Genomic DNA, 20835 nt, shown 5'->3' with positions numbered 1-20835 from the left:
CAAAAACTATATTTTTGCTTCGTGAGACACTGTCCCACAAAACAAAGGTTTTGTATTAACTTACATGTCTTACCCTAACTGAAATTTATTTTCGCAAAGTAGTTGTTTTAATGAACACTTTCAGATGTCTAGCTGTATACAAGCTCTATGACAGTTTCTCGAAACATAAATTCACGGAAACAACTCATTGTCAGGCGGGATAGTTTTATGCAGCTACTTCTAGCGCCAACTCATTAAACACCTACAACGAACTGACGAGCAACATTCTGTCGGTTCACTTCATACTGCAGCCATACATGAAAAGTGCCCCCCCGAGACGACATATTTGGACACGTTCCTCAAATCAGCTTCGACACAGTTTGGCGCACAAGCGAGTAAGTAAATTCGTAATAGCGAATGATAATGCTGTTCTTGTTTCTACTATGCAAAACATCTCTTTATAAATATCTTTAATTATTCATAACATTAATTGTTATAAAACATTAATTCCAATTTATTAGCTTTAATGACAACTTATTTTAATTGTTTTATTGGGTGATTTATTAAGGTATTTAGCCTGATAACAAGAAGACTTTCAGGCACAATCTTACATCGGAACAGGGTTTTACGCATTATATCACTCTTTACTTAAATAATGGTATTAACTATAATATAATGAGCAGTAGTAATAGGAGTTAAATAATGACTAGAGACATGGATTATGTAAATCGTAACGACATTAGGGATAATAGTGCTTGCTAGTCTACTAACCGTATTTCCTCATCTTGTAATGTTATTTTACACATGTTATGCGTTTTTGTAGGTTATGTTTATTCCACAGATGTGAAAGTGCTGTTAAAATTCATGGATTGAGTGCTATTATTTTTCTAATTAATAGAACAGATTACTCTTCTTAACTTCAATGAAATACGACAGGAATCTTCGGTTTGTACATGAATAGGTCCTCGGATTTTCATTATAAGTAAAGACACAATTTTTTAAATTTCACATGTTGATTCATCTTTCTTTTAAATTGTCCGTAACGAATTATATGATTATACTTCCCTCTCCTTGGGATCACAAGTGCCAATTTTGCAACAAAATTATGGTCACACAAGAGATATTCACTTTTGCGCAGTTTCTGAGATCGAAAACATTAAATTCTGGAAATACAAAACAATGATGTGCCTCGCTCAAAATAAATTTGATGTCAACTAACAACAATATGCCGCGTACTTAGAGCTATAGCTTATCTCAGCCCGGTTTCCAGAAGTTATATTATTCTAGAGATTGTATTGTCAAATTAAATTTTATCATAACATCCGGTTTTTCTAACTGTTAACATTTTTACAGTTACATAACTCCGAGAATCGAAATATCAAGAAAAGATATTTTTGTACTTCTGAATTAACATTTAGAACTTCGATGATATGCCACATCAGAATTTTTGTCTACATATAAATATACGGTATTTTCGTACGAAGTGAAGTTGTTTCTCAGGCAGTCAGCTTTGTTTTTGAAATAAAATAACGTCTATCTAATGCACAACATATTATACAGGATAATTCCGAAGTAACTATAGTCACTTTGGTTGTAATGTATGTATCAAAATAAGAGTGAAATGTTAAATAAACTCTTGCCTGAAACTACTTTATTTCTGAGCTGGTGGTAGGCATTGCATCGTGGGCCAATACAGGCTTCTAACATGTCGTGTTCGCCTGCATATCGATTGATGCTGTTTTGTCGACGGTGCACCCGTACATGTCAGTCGAGAGGCAAGAGAGTATCTCAAAGTGGCTTATCTCGATAAGTAGACAGGCCGCTAATGACCAGCTGCATGACCCACCAAATCGCCGTATCTTAATCCTCTGCACCTCTGCCGTCTCAGGTAGCTCGTGTATGGTGTCGCAACTCAGAATGTAACACAACTTCTTGTTGTTGTGGTCTTCAGTCCTGAGACTGGTTTGATGCAGCTCTCCATGCTACTCTATCCTGTGCAAGCTTCTTCATCTCCCAGTACCTACTGCAACCTACATCCTTCTGAATCTGCTTAGTGTATTCATCTCTTGCTCTCCCTCTACGATTTTTACCCTCCACGCTGCCCTCCAATGCTAAATTTGTGATCCCTTGATGCCTCAAAACATGCCCTACCAACCGATCCCTTCTTCTAGTCAAGTTGTGCCACCAACTCCTCTTCTCCCCAATCCTATTCAATACCTCCTCATTAGTTATATGATCGACCCACCTTATCTTCAGCATTCTTCTGTAGCACCACATTTCGAAAGCTTCTATTCTCTTCTTGTCCAAACTAGTTATCGTCCATGTTTCACTTCCATACATGGCTACACTCCGTACAAATACTTTCAGAAACGACTTCCTGACACTTAAATCTATACTCGATGTTAACAAATTTCTCTTCTTCAGAAACGATTTCCTTGCCATTGCCAGTCTACATTTTATATCCTCTCTACTTCGACCATCATCAGTTATTTTACTCCCTAAATAGCAAAATTCCTTTACTACTTTAAGTGTCTCATTTCCTAATCTAATTCCCTCAGCATCACCCGATTTAATTTGACTACATTCCATTATCCTCGTTTTGCTTTTGTTGATATTCATCTTATATCCTCCTTTCAAGACACTGTCCATTCCGTTCAACTGCTCTTCCAAGTGCTTTGCTGTCTCCGACAGAATTACAACGTCATCGGCGAACCTCAAAGTTTTTACTTCTTCTCCATGACTTTTAATACCTACTCCGAATTTTTCTTTTGTTTCCTTTACTGCTTGCTCAATATACAGATTGAATAACATCGGGGAGAGGCTACAACCCTGTCTCACTCCCTTCCCAACCACTGCTTCCCTTTCATGCCCCTCGACTCTTATAACTGCCATCTGATTTCTGTACAAATTGTAAATAGCCTTTCGCTCCCTGTATTTTATACCTGCCACCTTCAGAATTGGAAAGAGAGTATTCCAGTTAACATTGTCAAAAGCTTTCTCTAAGTCTACAAATGCTAGAAACGTAGGTTTGCCTTTTCTTAATCTTTCTTCTAAGATAAGTCGTAAGGTTAGTATTGCCTCACGTGTTCCAACATTTCTATGGAATCCAAACTGATCTTCCCCGAGGTCCGCTTCTACCAGTTTTTCCATTCGTCTGTAAAGCATTCGTGTTAGTATTTTGCAGCTGTGACTTATTAAACTGATAGTTCGATAATTTTCACATCTGTCAACACCTGCTATCTTTGGGATTGGAATTATTATATTCTTCTTGAAGTCTGAGGGTATTTCGCCTGTCTCATACATCTTGCTCACAAGATGGTAGAGTTTTGTCATGACTGGCTCTCCCAAGGCCATCAGTAGTTCTAATGGAATGTTGTCTACTCCCGGGGCCTTGTTTCGACTCCGGTCTTTCAGTGCTCTGTCAAACTCTTCACGCAGTATCTTATCTCCCATTTCGTCTTCACCTACATCCTCTTCCATTTCCATAATATTGTCCGCAAGTACATCGCCCTTGTATAAACCCTCTATATACTACTTCCACATTTCTGCGTTCCCTTCTTTGCTTAGAACTGGGTTGCCATCTGAGCTCTTGATATTCATACAAGTGGTTCTCTTCTCTCCAAAGGTCTCTTTAATTTTCCTGTAGGCAGTATCTACCTTACCCCTGGTGAGACAAGCCTCTACATCCTTACATTTGTCCTCCAGCCATCCCTGCTTAGCCATTTTGCACTTCCTGTCGATCTCATTTTTGAGACGTGTGTATTCCTTTTTGCCTGCTTCATTTACTGCATTTTTATATTTACTCCTTTCATCAATTAAATTCAATATTTCTTCAGTTACCCAAGGATTTCTACTAGCCCTCGTCTGTATACTTATTTGATCCTCTGCTACCTTTACTACTTCATCCCTCAAAGCTACCCATTCTTCTTCTACTGTATTTCTTTCCCCCATTCCTGTCAATTGTTCCCTTATGCTCTCCCTGACACTCTCTACAACCTCTGGTTCTTTCAGTTTAACCAGGTCCCATCTCCTTAGATTCCCACCTTTTTGCAGTTCCTTCAGTTTCAATCTGCAGTTCATAACCAATAAATTGTGGTCAGAATCCACATCTGCCCCTGGAAATGTCTTACAGTTTAAAACCTGGTTCCTAAATCTCTGTCTTACCATTATATAATCTATCTGATACCTTTTAGTATCGCCAGGATTCTTCCAGGTATACAACCTTCTTTTATGATTCTTGAACCAAGTGTTAGCTATGATTAAGTTATGCTCTGTGCAAAATTCTACAAGGCGGCTTCCTCTTTCATTTCTTCCCCCCAATCCATATTCACCTACTATGTTTCCTTCTCTCCCTTTTCCTACTGACGAATTCCAGTCACCCATGACTATTAAATTTTCGTCTCCCTTCACTACCTGAATAATTTCTTTTATCTCGTCATACATTTCATCTATTTCTTCATCATCTGCAGAGCTAGTTGGCATATAAACTTGTACTACTGTAGTAGGCATGGGCTTTGTGTCTATCTTGGCCACAATAATGCGTTCACTATGCTGTTTGTAGTAGCTAACCGGCACTCCTATTTTTTTATTCATTATTAAACCTACTCCTGCATTACCTCTATTTGATTTTGTATTTATAACCCTGTATTCACCTGACCAAAAGTCTTGTTCCTCCTGCCACCGAACTTCACTAATTCCCACTATATCTAACTTCAACCTATCCATTTCCCTTTTTACATTTTCTAACCTACCTGCCCGATTAAGGGATCTGACATTCCACGCTCCGATCCGTAGAACGCCAGTTTCCTTTCTCCTGACAACGACGTCCTCTTGAGTAGTCCCCGCCCGGAGATCCGAATGGGGGACTATTGTACCTCCGGAATATTTTACCCAAGAGGACGCCATCATCATTTAATCATACAGGAAAGCTGCATGTCCGCGGGAAAAATTACGGCTGTAGTTTCCCCTTGCTTTCAGCCGTTCGCAGTACCAGCACAGCAAGGCCGTTTTGGTTAATGTTACAAGGCCAGATCAGTCAATCATCCAGACTGTTGCCCCTGCAACTACTGAAAAGTCTGCTGCCCCTCTTCAGGAACCACATGTTTGTCTGGCCTCTTAACAGATACCCCTCCGTTGTGGTTGCACCTACGGTACGGCCATCTGTATCGCTGAGGTACGCAAGCCTACCCACCAACGGCAAGGTCTGTGGTTCATGGGGGGGTAACACAACTACAGCGGCGAATTGAAAATAACTATGCAACTGTCAGAATGAGATGAATAGAGCCTGCAATTCTCCAAGAGTTGTAAGACGTTGAGCACGTCACTGTCTTCGTCTACGTGGATATCATTTTTAAAATGTCCTGGGTAAATCTACGGTAGGTAGTTGAGCTGAATTTTGGATCCCTTCATGTCATTGCTTTGTGTTGTGGGTCAGCGTTTGGGGGATGTTTTGCTGTGCGTGGGTTGGTGGATATGTGCCCGTACCGTTGAGGGTTGTTCTGCTGTGCGTAGGTTGGTGGATATCTACTCCACTGCATAACTTTACTCCTACTTTGGTGCATACCCCTAAATCCACGAAATGTGTACACCTACTTTAGAGTCTCTCTGTACTTTCGCATTACAATAATCAAATTTGGAAAATTTACAATCCCACTTGACACTTGTTATAAAATACAACGAAAAAGTTAAATAGAATTAAATATCTCATAGATACAAATTCTTCTGGAATACAGGCTATTTTTACTTGTAAATTGAAATGCACAGCATGACCAAATTATCTTAATGTTTCCACATTGTAATTCGAAAAAAAACCTGTTGGTCAGTTACATGCGAATGGAAAATCAATAATTCGAAAATCAATCGTTGTATTGCTTACTTATGAAAAAGTCATAAATCCCGTATTTAACGATCGATATCGGAGTAAATGTTATTTTTATGCTACGAACTACGTATTTACAGTAATATCAGAATTACAGTACTACTGCTGATAATAGTAATCAGTAGACAATAGAAAGGTTTTCATGGGTGTACAAAATTAGCACTTTAAAACGTATTTCGGTCAAAGCGAAGGACACTCGGCTATACGGCTCGAATGTAGACATATGGAATTGAGAAGTATCTAATGGGAACTGAGGATACTTAGTAATAACGGAGTAAGGCGTGTGTTAGAAAAAAAACTGACAATATTTCTGTTTTTAGGCGCTATCTCATTAGCTATGTTTTCAATCCTTTAAAATGATACAGACTGACTTAGTCGGGAAGATAATTCCAAAAACGGTACTGAGAGTAGTATGTTCTTACGTGAACAATTCTTCTCTTTATGGTGTCGTGATGGGAATGCTAATTTCGAGAAGAGAGGAGACAGACTGTAGGTGGTGACAGGTGGAAACTTCTACGCTGGTGTCCTAATATATTAAAAAGATGACATTATGATCAACTTTGAGAATCTCTACACATAGTTCCTGTCGTACTTCCTTGAAATAATGTTTTCGGTAGATTTCCTTTGCTTGTAGAGTAATTTAAGAGACTGGTAATGGCCTGCCGTTTATTCCCAACTGGCTTTGAAAGAACAGTGACTCTATGATAGGCCGGGTCTCAAACAGCCTGCTCTACCTCTTGGAGCGGGGAACGAAATAGCACAAAATGTTCAAATGTGTGTGAAATCTTATGGGACTTAACTGCTAAGGTTATCAGTCCCTAAGCTTGCACACTACTTAATCTAAATTATCCTAAGGACAAACACGCACACACCCATGCCTGAGGGAGGACTCGAACGTCCGGTGGCACCAGCCGCACAGTCCATGACTGCAGCGCCCCAGACCGCTCGGCTAATCCCGCGAGGCGAAATAGCACAAGTTCAGTAGATACAATACATGTATTTTGTCAGTCAGAGAGATTTACTACTCCAAAGGTTCAACAGCAGATCTATGGCAAGAGTTCTTCAACCTGACAAACGTTTTTCATATCCCTAACTGAATGTGACGGATGTAGAATTAATTATTAAGTTTTTGTACTGACCTATGTCATCGCATTTCTACAATATTCAGAAAAAAGCTTATGAAGCGGTCGGAATTCCTCACAGTAGAAACACGCAACAAGACTGCCAACGACAATCAATCAGTTGCCAGAAATCTTATGCCAAAAGGACAGAGTGGTTCATTTAATTACTTCCAAATACCTTAATTCACTCAAAAGACTTGCTTCGATGTAGTACAGTATAGAAAAGCGAGATTCTGAGAAACGCCTGTTAGATACATCGAGGAACAACGATTACTGTAAAATGGAGCCCATTATTTGATCATAGAAGGAATTTCATCGTCCAGTAAGGCTGAAAATATTGGGAGTAGCTTCGAGGATTTTGGACAGATATTTTTATCTTAGGTTCTTCGTTGAATTAAAACTCTAACAGCATCATCTACAGCTATCTTGTACGTCTGTTTCATATTTCTGTGATATACTGTTTCTTACAGTTTGACTTCACAAAGACTACAGCTGGAATTCATTGGCTGCAACTTCATCTATTGGCTTCTTCCGTGTCATGTTCTAATAACTCCTTTTCTGTCACTACAGGTATTCATGGGCGTGATGACAGGCTCGATGTCGTTAGGGATGGCTTCGCCATTCATCGAGGCCTTCTCTATAGCCAGAGGTGCGGCCGCTAAGGTATACTCCGTTATCGACCGCGAGTCTCTCATTGACAGCATGTCCGAAGAAGGCAAGCGACCGGAGAAAATAGAAGGCTCCATCAACTTCAGGAGTGTCCACTTCGAGTACCCATCCCGCAAGGGTGTGAAGGTTATTACATTCCACACACTCTGTTAGTACATTAAAATATGTCCGAATGTACAGGATAGTACATACTACTCTATTTATACTGAATGTTTCATTTTATAAATATTCATCGCTATAGTTTAGCAAATATTCATCTAATATTCTCCCTTACCTTCACACTGTTCTTTCAGATTTTGAAAGGGCTGAACCTTAGCATCAAAGGCGGTGAGACGGTTGCTCTGGTCGGTAGTTCAGGCTGTGGAAAGTCTACTTGCATACAACTTATACAACGATTCTACGACCCTCTAGACGGAGCGGTAAGTATCTACAGCGCTGACAAAGAAAAGTGATCTATTGCTGAAATTATATTGTTCTGAATTGCTTTATTCATTATGGTCCCAGCAATGCCCTGCTATGGCTCAGTCATGTTAAATCCGAAAGAAAGAAAAGACAGCAGACCTTTACAATATGGAAGGGCTTTGGATATACGTTTTACTCTCCTTCTCTGGCCTCTCTGTGTTCATGTCCACCTCTTCCTCGTCTGTTCATCCCTTTCTCTTCCGTCTCTCCCCATCTCCTCTTGCCCCCTCTCGCTTTCCATCTCCTCCTTTCCGTTCCCTTTCTGTATTTCCTCCCACGTCTCTGTTCAACTCCGTCTCCTCCTTTAAAATTAGAAATAAATGTCGATCAAGAATTTTTCGAAATTTTTTCGGACAATGTTTCCATTCGTCCTAGCTTTTATTAGGAAAACGTGTACAAATTTTAAATAAATCTGTCAAATAATTTCTTGAGACTTTTAGTAACAGAGGTTCCCTTTGTATATCACATATATATTTAGACACTGCACAAATGAAAAATATATATAGCCTAACGTGCTTCTGAATTAAAATTACACTATCATGTAAAATTTGAAAGAGAGCAGTCAAAATATTTCGTAGATATTTGTTAATGATGTTCCCCTTTATACACTGAAGAGCGAAAGAAGTGCATGTGTCTAATATTGTGTAGGCCTCCCGCGAACAAGGAGAGGTGTCGCAAAGCGACGTGGAGTGGACTCGACTAGTTTCTGAAGTAGTGCTGCAGGGAATTGACACCATGAATCCAGCAGGGCTGACCATAAATCCGTAAGAGTACGAGGGGATGAAGATCTCTTCTGAGCAGCACGTTGCAAGGCATCTCACATATTCTCAATAATGTTCTTGTTTCGGGAGTTTGGTGGCCAGTGGAAGTGTTTAAACTCTTAAGAGTTGTACCTGTGGTGTGTCGCCTTGTCCTGCTGAAACTGCGCAAGCCGGCCGGAGTGGTCGTGCGGTTCTAGACGCTAAAGTCTGGAACCGAGCGACCACTACGGTCGCAAGTTCCAACCCTGCCTCGGGCATGGATGTGTGTGATGTCCCTAGGTTAGTTAGATTTAATTATTTCTAAGTTCTAGGCGACTGATGACCTCAGAAGTTAAGTCGCATAGTGCTCAGAGCCATTTGAACCATTTGAAACTGCGCAAGTCCATCGGAATGCACAATGGACACGAATGGATGCAGGTGATCTGACAGGATGCTTACGCACTTGTCACCTGTCAGAGTCGTATCTAGACATATCAGCGGTCCCGTATCACTGCAACTGCACACACGCCAGAGCATTACAGAGCCTCCACCAGCTTGAACACTCCGCTGTTGACATGCAGGGTCCATGGATACATGGTGTTGCCTGCATACCGTTACACGCCCATCCGTTCGATACAATTTGAAACGGGACTCGTCTGACTAGGCACCATGTTTCCAGTCATCAACAGTCCAATGTCGGTACTGACGGCCAGAGTCGAGGCGTAAAGCTTTCCGTCGTGCAGTCATCAAAGGTACACGAATGTGTCTTCGGCTCAGAAAGGCCATATCGACGACGTTTCGTTGAATGGTTCACACGCTGACACTTACTGATGGCGCAGTATTGAAATCTGCAGCAATTTGCGGAAATGTTAACTTCTGCCACGTTGAACGATTCTCCACAGTGGTCATTGATCACTTTCTTGCAGGGCCTTTTTCCGGCAGCTGTGATGTCGGAAATTTGATGTTTTAACGGATTCTTGATATTCACGATACACTCGTGAAATGGTCCTTCGTAGCAGCTGTGTCGACAAAAACACCACGTTTAAACTCACTTAAATCTTGATAACCTGCCATTGTAGCAGCAGTAACCGATCTAACAACTACGCCAGACCCTTGTTGTCTAACATAGCTGTTGCCGACCGCAGTACCGTATTCTGCCTGTTTAAATATACCTGTGTTTGAATACGCATGCCGATACCAGTTTCTTTGGTGCTTCAGCGTATATTACGTACATACTTATATATGTACTTGTATTTTAAACGTTCGCTAATGTGGCAGAAGTCATGGGATATCTCCTAATATCGTGTCGGATCTTCTTTTGCGTAACGTAGGGTAGCAACTAGGCATGGATTGAATAGATCGTTGGACTTTCGCTACACAGCAATGCTGCCTATAAAGCCGCACATAATTCTGAAACTGTTCCCGGTGCACAGTTTTGTGCAAGAAACCATATCTGGATTATGTCCCATAAATGTTCAATGGGATTGATGTAGGGCCATCTGGGTGGCCAAACCATTGTTTCGAATTGTTCAGAATGTTCTTCGAACCAATCTCGAACACTTGTGGGACGGTGACGTAGTGGATTGTCACCCAAAAGATTTTCATCGTTGTTCAGGAATAAGTAGCCGAACATAACCATTTGCAATAAATAATCGGTTCAGTTGCACCAGAGAGGCTTCTCTATTCCATGTAAACACACCCCACACCATTATAGAGCGAGCACCAGCATGCACAGTGCCTTGTTGGCAACTTGGTTCCGCGGTTTCGTTGGGTCTGCACCACACTCGAGTCCTACCATCAGCTCTTAACAACAGAAATTGGGAATCATGAGGGGAGCATGGTTTCCCAGTCTAGGGTCTAACCGGTATGATCACGTGTCCAGAAGGCTGATTAGTACTGTTAACAAAGGTATTCGCGTAGGTCCTCTACCATCATAGTCCATTAACGCCAAATTTCGCCGCAGTGTCGTAAGGATACGTTGGCCTTGCATCCCATATTGATTTCTGTCGTTATTTCACGCAGTGTTTTTTATCTGCTATCACAGACAACTTTACACAATCGCCGCTGCCCGGAGTCAAGTGATTGCCGTCGACCACTACTTTACATGTGGTGGGAAATTTGGAATTCTTGGTATACTCTTGACACTGTAGATATCGAAAAGGTGAATTCCCCAACGATTTCCGAAATGGAATGTCCCATTTTATAAGTCCAACCACCATTCTGTGTAAAGTTTCTGTTCACACACGTCGTGCGACCCTAACCGCGACGAAAATCTTTTCATATATATCACCTGAGTACAAATGACAGCTTCGCCAATTCACTGTCCTTTTATATCGGGCTTACGCGATATTACAGCTACCTGCGTATGTGCAAATCTCTATATCATGACATGACGGTTGTCAGCTTAGTGTATGAAATACGTGCGTTTGAAGGTTCATTAGAATAGCGTGTGGAAATTTGAAGTAATTCTATCAATAATTTTTCTTGAGTTTTGGTAACAAAATTTTCCATTTATATATTAACCAGTTGTTTATATGTAATGAAAATTGGCATATAGAAAGATTCGCGTATTCGCAAGCAGTGTTGTATCAAAATTTTGAAAGCTGACAGAGAAGAAAATTTTGGGATCTGAGGTTTTCAGCAAACGAACATGAGATATTAGTTAATATTTTATCCTCCTTGTATATTATATATACACTGCCGGAAAAAATAGTACATGCTTCTAGAGGCTTCGTATTCACTCAAGATTTATTGTCTCAAGAGCACTTACGGACCATATGAAATGATTACATTTATATATCAATAGCACAATGCCGTATAGCACCTACGGGCAGCAATGTCGACCCTGTCTGTTGCATCCAGTCGACCGTACAGATGGCGAATACTGTCCTGGGATAAATTATGACACGCCAGCTTGGCCTCTTCACGTAATTCTATGAGAGTTGTTCATTCACGAGTCGCAAAAGTCACTTATCGTTTCATCATATCCAACATGTGTTCGTTTGAGACTACTTCGTAGATTGTGTGGACCAGGGAAGTTCTGTACGTCTTGCAGAGCACGTTAAGTTTCACGATCAGTGAGTGGGCGAACATTATCCTGTTCGAGCAACATATCACCTTCCTGTAGGAATAATAACGCATTTAACAACATTCTGCACGTACAGAGCGCTCATTAGCGTCCTCTCCAGAAGTACCAAAGGAGAAGAGTTGTAGCTTATCGCGCCTCCGGCCATAAGGCAGTTCTGTCTTGGACGAATACAGTCTACGAGAGAGTGCTCACTAAGTCTGCGTCGTACTCGCTAATGAGCATCACTTGCGTGAGAACAGAATCTGCTTTCATCGTCTTCCATGTGATCCTCTGAGGGCACCAGTCTAGCCGTGTGTGTCGATTTGTGACAGTTCGTGTTGACACGTCTGAGCTCACAAGTCCTTACAATACTACGATTCTGGCGTGTGTCTGTGCTACTTGGACGTCCCGAAACTCGTCGAGATATGTGAGAATGTTCGTGTGACCACTGATAGATTCATCGTTACACACCAGACGCAGCACGTCCAGCTTATATGGCAGTCCTGCGAAAAGACCTTCCCGCCACTCAGAAGGCCAAAATTTGACCTCTTTCCCTTTGTAGGAAGCACAAGTGTAACTTTGTGGCATGGTTGCCTACTTGCTTCACATGTGTGCACCACACTAAGCCTTCTGATGGTGGGCATTCTCTGTTAGAGGGTAGGCCCCGATGGAACTCTGGTAGCTATGCCACCACGCCATCTGTTGCAAGTATTATCGACACATGTACTGTGCTCCAGGAGGCATATGCAGTCCCCGGATCAAAATTGACGTCGTCTTCCCAGTTGTAATAATTTCTTTTCCCGTAGTGTATTTACTTTCATACAATTCGCTAAATAAAAACACGCGTGTACTCGAATGCAACCTCAAGTAAAAATTTCACGTCATTCCACCAACTGTTTTGCAGGTTTTGCGATTGCATCATCCTCACCCTGAATTTTTTAATGTAAAGAATTTTAGTGTGAATAGTCTCTGCTCTGATAGCAGTAAATCACTATATCTACGAATAAATTCTGACGCAGAAAACGGAATGAATGGCTTTTCATTTCTCCAAAGCTTTATTCCACCACAAATATTGACTTCCTGAAAGTTTCAAACTATATCTCGGGTCAAGATAAATACCAGGGACCCAAGTGCACTCCTTCAGATTCCAGCACACCACAGAGATTTAATTTGCCACGGTATCTCTTTGCAACATACATTACATTTCAGAATGAAATATATCCTACAATAAATTGTTTGATTAAGTTTCTTCAGTTGTTTAGGCTAACAGAGAGCAACCTGTGTTTTACACTCGATAACCATCAACACGGTCGAAACCGGATGTAATCCAAAAAATTTGCGCAGAATGAAATACAGCCTACAAAAAATTGTTGGATTCAGTTCCTTCAGTTGTATGCTGACAGAGAGTGATCTGAGTTTCGCACTCGATAACCATCAACATAGTCGAAACCGGTTGTAATCTAATGTAATAAAGGAGTTTCATGTGTACAGTGTGGGATATTTTTTCCCAAATACCTTTTACTAAGAAATACTTGGCAAAAATTCTTAGCTGGCATTGTTATACGGTAATGTGGTAGGTCTCAATAGGCCGACTTTAGCTTGTAACATCAAAATTATCCCATCTTATCCGATGTTCTCTGGTCACAAGCACTGACAAGAATGTTTCCAACGATCTAACGTAGTGGTGTTAAACAGGCAAAGAAATCCACTACTGCTCGCATACACTGTTGGTGACGGATTACTAGAAGCAGTAGTAAACTTAAAATATCCAAACACCCTCCCTGAGTGCTGTTCATCAATCAGGGAGTTAAAACGAATAGAGTAGAATGGTCAAACTGCTCCTCACATTTATGTTGTCATTAATAAGAACCGATTGAGGTTGTTAAAAGACCGACGTCACTAGACAGTGGATGACTGGAAACCAGTGATTTGGAGCGACGAATCGCGCTCTGCCCTTTGGCGGTCCGAAGAAAGAAGATTGGAGAATACCTAGCGAGCCGGCCGAAGTGGCCGAGCGTTTCTAGGCGCTACAGTCAGCAACCGCGCGACCCCTACGGTCGCAGGTTCGAATCCTGCCTTGTGCATGGATGTGTGTGATACCCTTAGGTTAGTTAGGTTTAAGTAGTTCTAAGTTCTGGGGGACTGATGACATCAGAAGTTAAGTCCCACAGTGCTCAGAGCCAATACCTAGCGAACATCGCCGCCGCGATGTTTAACGCCAACAATGAAAGACGGACAAGGTAGTGATACCGTACGGGTGTGTTTCTTGTTGTTAGAGTATGATACCCCCATTGCGTCTAAGAAAACGCTAAATTCGGGATGATATGAGCACAATCTTACAGCACTGTGTACTCTGCGCAGTAGAGAAACAGCTACTAGAGGTTGTTTGTCTGTACCAACATGGAATATATCCCTGCCCTAAATTAACGTCTGTTGGCAATAACCTGGTCTGTCCGAAGTCCCGACCTGAATCAAATGTAGCATCTTTGGGATGAGTTAGAACCTTACCTCACTCCAGATCCCAGCGTGAAACATCGCGATTTCTCTGGCTTCAGCCGTTGACGAAAATGGGCTGTTATTCCTCCACATACATTCAGGCACCTTTTCGTATGAGCCCTAGCTGTTTAACGTCCACTACTGTCCAAATAGAAATGCTCAGAGAGCGTAGTCACTTGTGACCACACACGACCATGTTACACGAGTGTAATGTTCTTGCCAACTACACATGCTTTTGCTCGGTTTACGATGGTGTAGTGTGATGTTTGCTGATGCTGTTTTTGGTATCCCATGCAGGTAGAACTTGACGGCCACGACATCCGGAGCCTCAACGTGGGATGGCTGCGCTCGCAGATCGGGGTGGTGGGGCAGGAGCCGGTTCTCTTCCAGACCACGGTCGAGGAGAACATCCGCTACGGCCGGGATGGCTGCACCAAGGAAGACATCGTAAATGCCGCCAAGATGGCCAACGCTCACGCTTTCATCTCCAAGCTGCCGCAGGTACAAGCTCCAAGCACAGCGCTCTCCAAACACTTTACAAATACTATCGGTCTGACATAACAATTTCTTCATACCACACAGATACATTGGAGACGATGTAGATTGTCGTAATTTGTTCAGCCTCGTTATGTATCGTCCTCGACCAATTAGAGTACGAGCCGAATTACGCTTGGGTAAAGAAAAAGACACCACACTATCCGCGCTACTAAACGGGAAATAAACTCTCTGGAAACGGTGGTCCAATTATAGCGGAGCCTTTTCTTTCCTTTAGCTAGTTTTTTCATCCGTGATCCACTTCGTGTGAATTAACGAAGTAAACCGAATTAAAAGTCGCGGCATCTCCCAATTCGACATGACTGCACCCCCTGCAGTTGCTTGACCAGAAGGTCGACACTATGTATTCAAGGTTTTAAAATCCTGGTCTTCCTTACAATTTACTACCTTTGTATCACATTCCACACACTATTAACTGTTCGTGTATGTCTTACCAGACGTCGAACCTCCTTCATCCCATTCAGTAAACGGTTTCCATTGTTCTCTCATAGCACCATTTTATCTGGTAATTCATTTTAAAACTTATTACTTAAATCCACCTGTGGCGTCATGCAACCAGAAAGCTGCAGCCCATGCTTCACCAGTTTCCCGTGGTCCATGATATACCTCTACCTTTGCTCCTCATAGAGCGCCAGGTGTGTAGTAGGTACACACATTTACGAGTCTCACGTATACCAGTACATAGTGAGCCTCTTGTCATACTGGCAGTTTCTAATAATTGCTACGGGCCAAATTGTTGTAGCTGAACGACGAAGTTTATACATTACCTGAAAGGTAAGTGACTAATAGGGGAACACAGACACTGAAGTAAATACAACCATTACTTCTAAGTACCTTTAAAACCATGCTTCATGCGGAAAATATAAGGCTGCCGTTTGTGTCCCGCTGAATACCGACTTTTACCCCAAAGTATGAGGTACAAAAATTGCACAGTGCTGAGTTGTATTAGATATAATTTAAAGCAAAAAGCACTCCGTCTTCAGGCCACAAGTGGACCATCGGGACCATCCCACCGCCGTGTCATCCTCAGCAGAGGATGCGGATAAGAGGGGCATGTGGTCAGCACACCGCTCTCCTGGTCATCATGATGGTTTTCTTTCACTGGAGCCGCTGCTATTCGGTCGAGTAGCGCCTCAGTTGGCATCGCGAGGCTGAGTGTACCCCGCAAAATGGCAACAGGACATGGCGGCCCGGATGGTCCGCCATTCAAGTCCCGGCCACGCCAGACGGCGCTTAACTTCGGTGATCTGACGGAACCGTTGTATCCACTGCGGCAAAGCTGTTGCCGGATATAATCTGAACGATCAAAAATAAGTCAGTATCGATCATATATGTTCTTCATGCTTTGTTTGTCTCACGCCGAAATAAATAAAGTTCCAGCACTGAAAATTGTCTCTGTTATCTAGCTTTCCCTTAGCTGCCCAAATTCCCCTGCATAAAAGGGAGCAAATATGCAAGCTAATTATTGGAATTGTAGGGGTTCCGCTGTACTTTTGAAGTTCTCTGTTCTCGGGTGTGTCTTCGACCCCTCTTGGTGCCCCACAACGGAGTTCTCGACTTTCCCTGAAGTTCTCCATTTTGCCCACCTCTCGAGTGACGGCCGCTGTGGTGTGCACAGGGCTACGACACGCTGGTGGGCGAGCGCGGCGCGCAGCTGTCTGGCGGCCAGAAGCAGCGCATCGCCATCGCGCGCGCCCTCGTGCGCCGGCCCAGGATCCTGCTGCTGGACGAGGCCACCTCTGCGCTGGACACCAGCAGCGAGGCCAAGGTGCAGGCCGCGCTCGACAGGGTGAGTACCCAGCCACTCCCACTCCTTGTCCGCAGGTGGGGGGCGCAATAAGCAGCGCGCAGAAGTGAACGCGATTCTGTTGTGTGCGCATGACGTCGCTGAGGAACGGTTAGGCAACCGTTTTTTGTATGTCACGAACTGCAAGATTTCGTGGGCGTTATCGTTTCGGCTTATTTACTTTTATTGAGTGATCTGTAACGAAAAGCACTTCGCACCTGCGTAAGCAAAGAGAAGACGTGCACTGTATGGGTGTAACGTTAACAACCGTAACCAAAAAAGTGACTGAAATTCGAGATTTCACTGCGATGCAAACGTGTAAAGGATTTGGCTGCCTAAGTGCTGTAGAAAACGGTCTCCGAGCGTTGAAAGCGGTGGAATATGCTTTCGTTGTTGCGAAGAAACTGATCTTGTTAAGAATAGAACTGTAAAACTACTGTAGACTATGAAAAATGGAATGGGCGTTTGGCGTCGTTGGCCGGGAGGCCCCTTACGGGGCAGGTCCGGCCGCCGTGGCGCAGGTCATATTACGTTCAACGCCACATTGGGTGATCTGCCTGCCGGATGGGGATGAAATGATGATGAAGACAACACAACACCGAGTCCCTGAGCGGAGAATATCTTCGACGCAGCCGTTTTTTTTTTCTTTTTTCTGTTCGGATGTCCCAAGACACCCGTTGAAGTTTTTTTATTACAGACGGCAGCTAACCCTCTGGCCGAACACGATGAGCTCCCGTGCCGGCTCTATCGGGACCCTGTAGACTATCATAAGTAAGCATAGACTACATTATCTTTTCTAGTAGCCCTGGCCCATTATGACAGTAAACACATTACTTGTAGGATAGGTGTGTTGCATGACCACAGGGCGTTACCGCATGTCTATCGGTTTGTGTATGCAAGCAATTTCTCAGTAGATTCCCTCTTTAAACCAGATTCAGTGCCGCCGGAGTGGCCGTGCGGTTCTAGGTGCTACAGTCTGGAGCCGAGCGACCGCTCCGTTCGCAGGTTCGAATCCTGCCTCGGGCATGGATGTGTGTGATGTCCTAAGGTTAGTTAGGTTTAATTAGTTCTAGGCGACTGATGACCTCAGAACTTAAATCGCATAGTGCTCAGAGCCAGATTCAGTGTACGTGGAATTGAGAGGAGATACGTAAAGGACTGTATAACATATGGACCATTTTCGTTGTAGATTGTCTCCCTCCTAACTGATCCCTAAAAATAAACGATTTAAATGAATTTTTATTCGAAATTTACTGATTTGCTGGGTGAAATAGAAGGATGTTGTTGTAAAAATATATAAAAAAATAAAGGTCGACCATATAGCGTTATAAAATGCAGTATCACCAAAAGAAGTAAATTTAAGAAAAAAACTGCAATACAAAAACATCGCTTCAATATTTCGTCGAGCTTACAAAAACCATATTTCTGTCATTTATAAAGATTTTTTGCACCAATGAATAATACAGGAAACTTGCCTTTCGTCTTGATGAAGAACGTTCCATTAGTCCAAAATAACAACAATAATTACGTAACTTTTTAATGTTTATCCATGTAACCCTTACTTGTCACAAAAACAATTGCATTGCTTACATGAAAGCACAGATGTTATGTAATCAACTAATTTTTATACTAACAATATGCAGTTCATATTTTGTAAGGATATAAAATACACAATGGACTCCCACTGAACGATGTGCAGTTATAATTATGTGCACAACAAACAAACAGAAGAGGAAGAAAACTCATCAGCCCTCAGTTTAACTCACACATTCATTTATGTTTTGTTCCATACCAAAGCTACTAATACTGTCGCTAATCCTACAATTTGCTACGTCATTTATGCACTGTATGAAAACTACCGAACCGTAATTTTCATAGAGATCAACTCTAGTTAAGAGACTTACTAAATTGCTTAAAAGGTGCATTTATGTCGCACATGTTGCCTTGTAGTAGCGCGAGTCATAACGCTCACGTGCAACAGGAGAAATGAAAGAAAAAACTTGAAATCCGTAAAAGATTCCTAGAGACTCTACAACGGCTTTCATCATGGAAGAAGAGTGCTGATGCATGTGTATTTACTGAAGAAGTAGTGTATTATGCTTCAGATAGAATTCGTCTGCATACTTCCTAGGTCTAGCGGTTCTAGGCGCTCAGTTCTGAGCCGCGCGACTGCTGCAGTCGCAGGCTCGAATCCTGCCTCGGGCATGGATGTGTGTGTTGTCCTTAGGTTAGTTAGGTTTAAGTAGTTCTAAGTTATAGGGGACTGATGACCAGAGATGTTAAGTCTCATTGTGCTCAGAGCCATTCATACTTCCTAGTGGCACTACACAGCAATAAATTAATAATTAATATATACGCCAAAACGCCAACTTTAACCCTTCTGCGCTGTCTCTCCTGAAAAGACGAGGTAAAGAAAGCGGAGGCAGTTCACCACATCAGAGCAAGGAAGTGGTATTTGTCATCTCTTTCGAACAGGACGAAACAATATTTGTGTAAATTAAGTACTCAAGGAACTTGACTTGTGACGGAAGCGTGGCTCCTCTGACAGTGTTCTCACAATCTAGGGACTCCAACTAAAGTTGGACCAGCATTCGGGAGGACGTCGGACCCCCGGCGTCGCCGGCCGAAGTGGCCGTGCGGTTAAAGGCGCTGCAGTCTGGAACAGCAAGACCGCTGCGGTCGCAGGTTCGAGTCCTGCCTCGGGCATGGATGTTTGTGATGTCCTTAGGTTAGTTTGGTTTAACTAGTTCTAAGTGCTAGGGGACTAATGACCTCAGCAGTTGAGTCCCATAGTGCTCAGAGCCATTTGAACCATTTTGAACCCTCGGCGTCTGACTAGTCGGATTAAGGTTTCCTTTGATTTCTCTTAACCACTCGAAGGAAATTCTGGGATGGTTCCTTTGAAAGGACGCGTCCGATTCCTTCGCCGCCCTTGAAACAATCCGACTTCTGACTGGTTTGATGCGGCATCCACGAACTCGTAACCTCTTCGTCTTAGCGCCTGCAACCTACGTCCTCAGTTATATGTAATCCAATCTCTGTCTTCCTCTACAGTTTCTACCCTCTACAGCTCCCTCTAATATCATGGAAGTTACTCCCTGTTGTCTTAAGAGATGTTCTGTCATCCAGCCCCTTCTTCTTGTTAGTGTTTTCCAGATATTTCATTCCTCTGTGACTCCGGGCAGAACTTCCTCATTCCCTACCTCATCAGTAAACCTAATTTTCAACATTCGTCTGTAGCACCACATCTCAAATGTTTAGATTCTCTTCTGTTCCGATTTTCCTACAGTCCATGATTCAAACCGAGAGAGGTGGTGCAATGGTTATCACACTGGACCCGCATTCGGGATGACGACGGTTCAAACATGCGTTCGGGCATTTTGATTTAGGTTTTCCATAAATCGCTTCAGGCAAATGCTGCGATGCTTCCTTTGAAAGAGCACGGCTGATACCCTTCCCCATCTTTCCGTAATCCGAGCTTGCGCTCCGTCTCTAATGACCTCGTTGTCGACGGGAGTTAACTACTGACCTCCTCCTCCTCTTCTTCCATGATTCAATTATCTTCTGCTCCGATATCCCCACACTCCATGATTCATTTCTTTTTTGTTCTGGTTTCCCCACAGTGCATGAATCACCCCAATACAATGATGAACTCCAAACGCTCATACTTAGAAATTTCTTCCTCAAATTAAGGCCTAAATTTGATACAAGTTGACTGCTCATGGCCAGGAATGCATTTTTGTCAGTGCTGTACTGCTTTTGATGTCCTTCTTGCTCCGTCCGTCATTGGTTATTTTGCTGCCTGGATAGCAGAATTCCTTAACTTCATCTACTCCGTGACCATGAATCCAGATTTTAAGTTCCTCGCAGTTCTCATTTCTGTTACTTCTCATTATTTTCGTCTTCCTTCGATTTAATCTCAGTCCATCTTCTTTACCCGTTAGACTGTTCATTTAATTCAGCATATCATGTAATTCTTCACCAATGAATCTTATCACTGATATCATTTCACTTTGAATTTTTATTCAACTATTGAACCTTTCATTTAATTTTATCATTGCTTCTTCGATGTATAGACTGAA

At 42.5% G+C, this 20835-nt stretch overlaps 1 protein-coding gene across 2 annotated transcripts in view; it reads left to right on the top strand.

The window, feature by feature from the left end:
- LOC124622572 (ATP-dependent translocase ABCB1-like) overlaps positions 1–20835 on the top strand; it is a 163805-nt gene that overhangs the window by 75831 nt on the left and 67139 nt on the right. For both annotated transcript variants that reach the window (XM_047148320.1, XM_047148319.1), the window contains 4 exons: positions 7549–7773; positions 7941–8066; positions 14710–14913; positions 16586–16756. In XM_047148320.1, coding sequence (XP_047004276.1) covers positions 7549–7773; positions 7941–8066; positions 14710–14913; positions 16586–16756 — 726 coding nt within the window. The remainder of the gene's footprint in view (positions 1–7548; positions 7774–7940; positions 8067–14709; positions 14914–16585; positions 16757–20835) is intronic.

Source organism: Schistocerca americana, chromosome 7 (genome assembly GCF_021461395.2).
Source record: "Schistocerca americana isolate TAMUIC-IGC-003095 chromosome 7, iqSchAmer2.1, whole genome shotgun sequence".
Lineage (NCBI taxonomy): Eukaryota > Metazoa > Arthropoda > Insecta > Orthoptera > Acrididae > Schistocerca > Schistocerca americana.
This window is presented reverse-complemented; position numbering and strand designations above follow the sequence as displayed.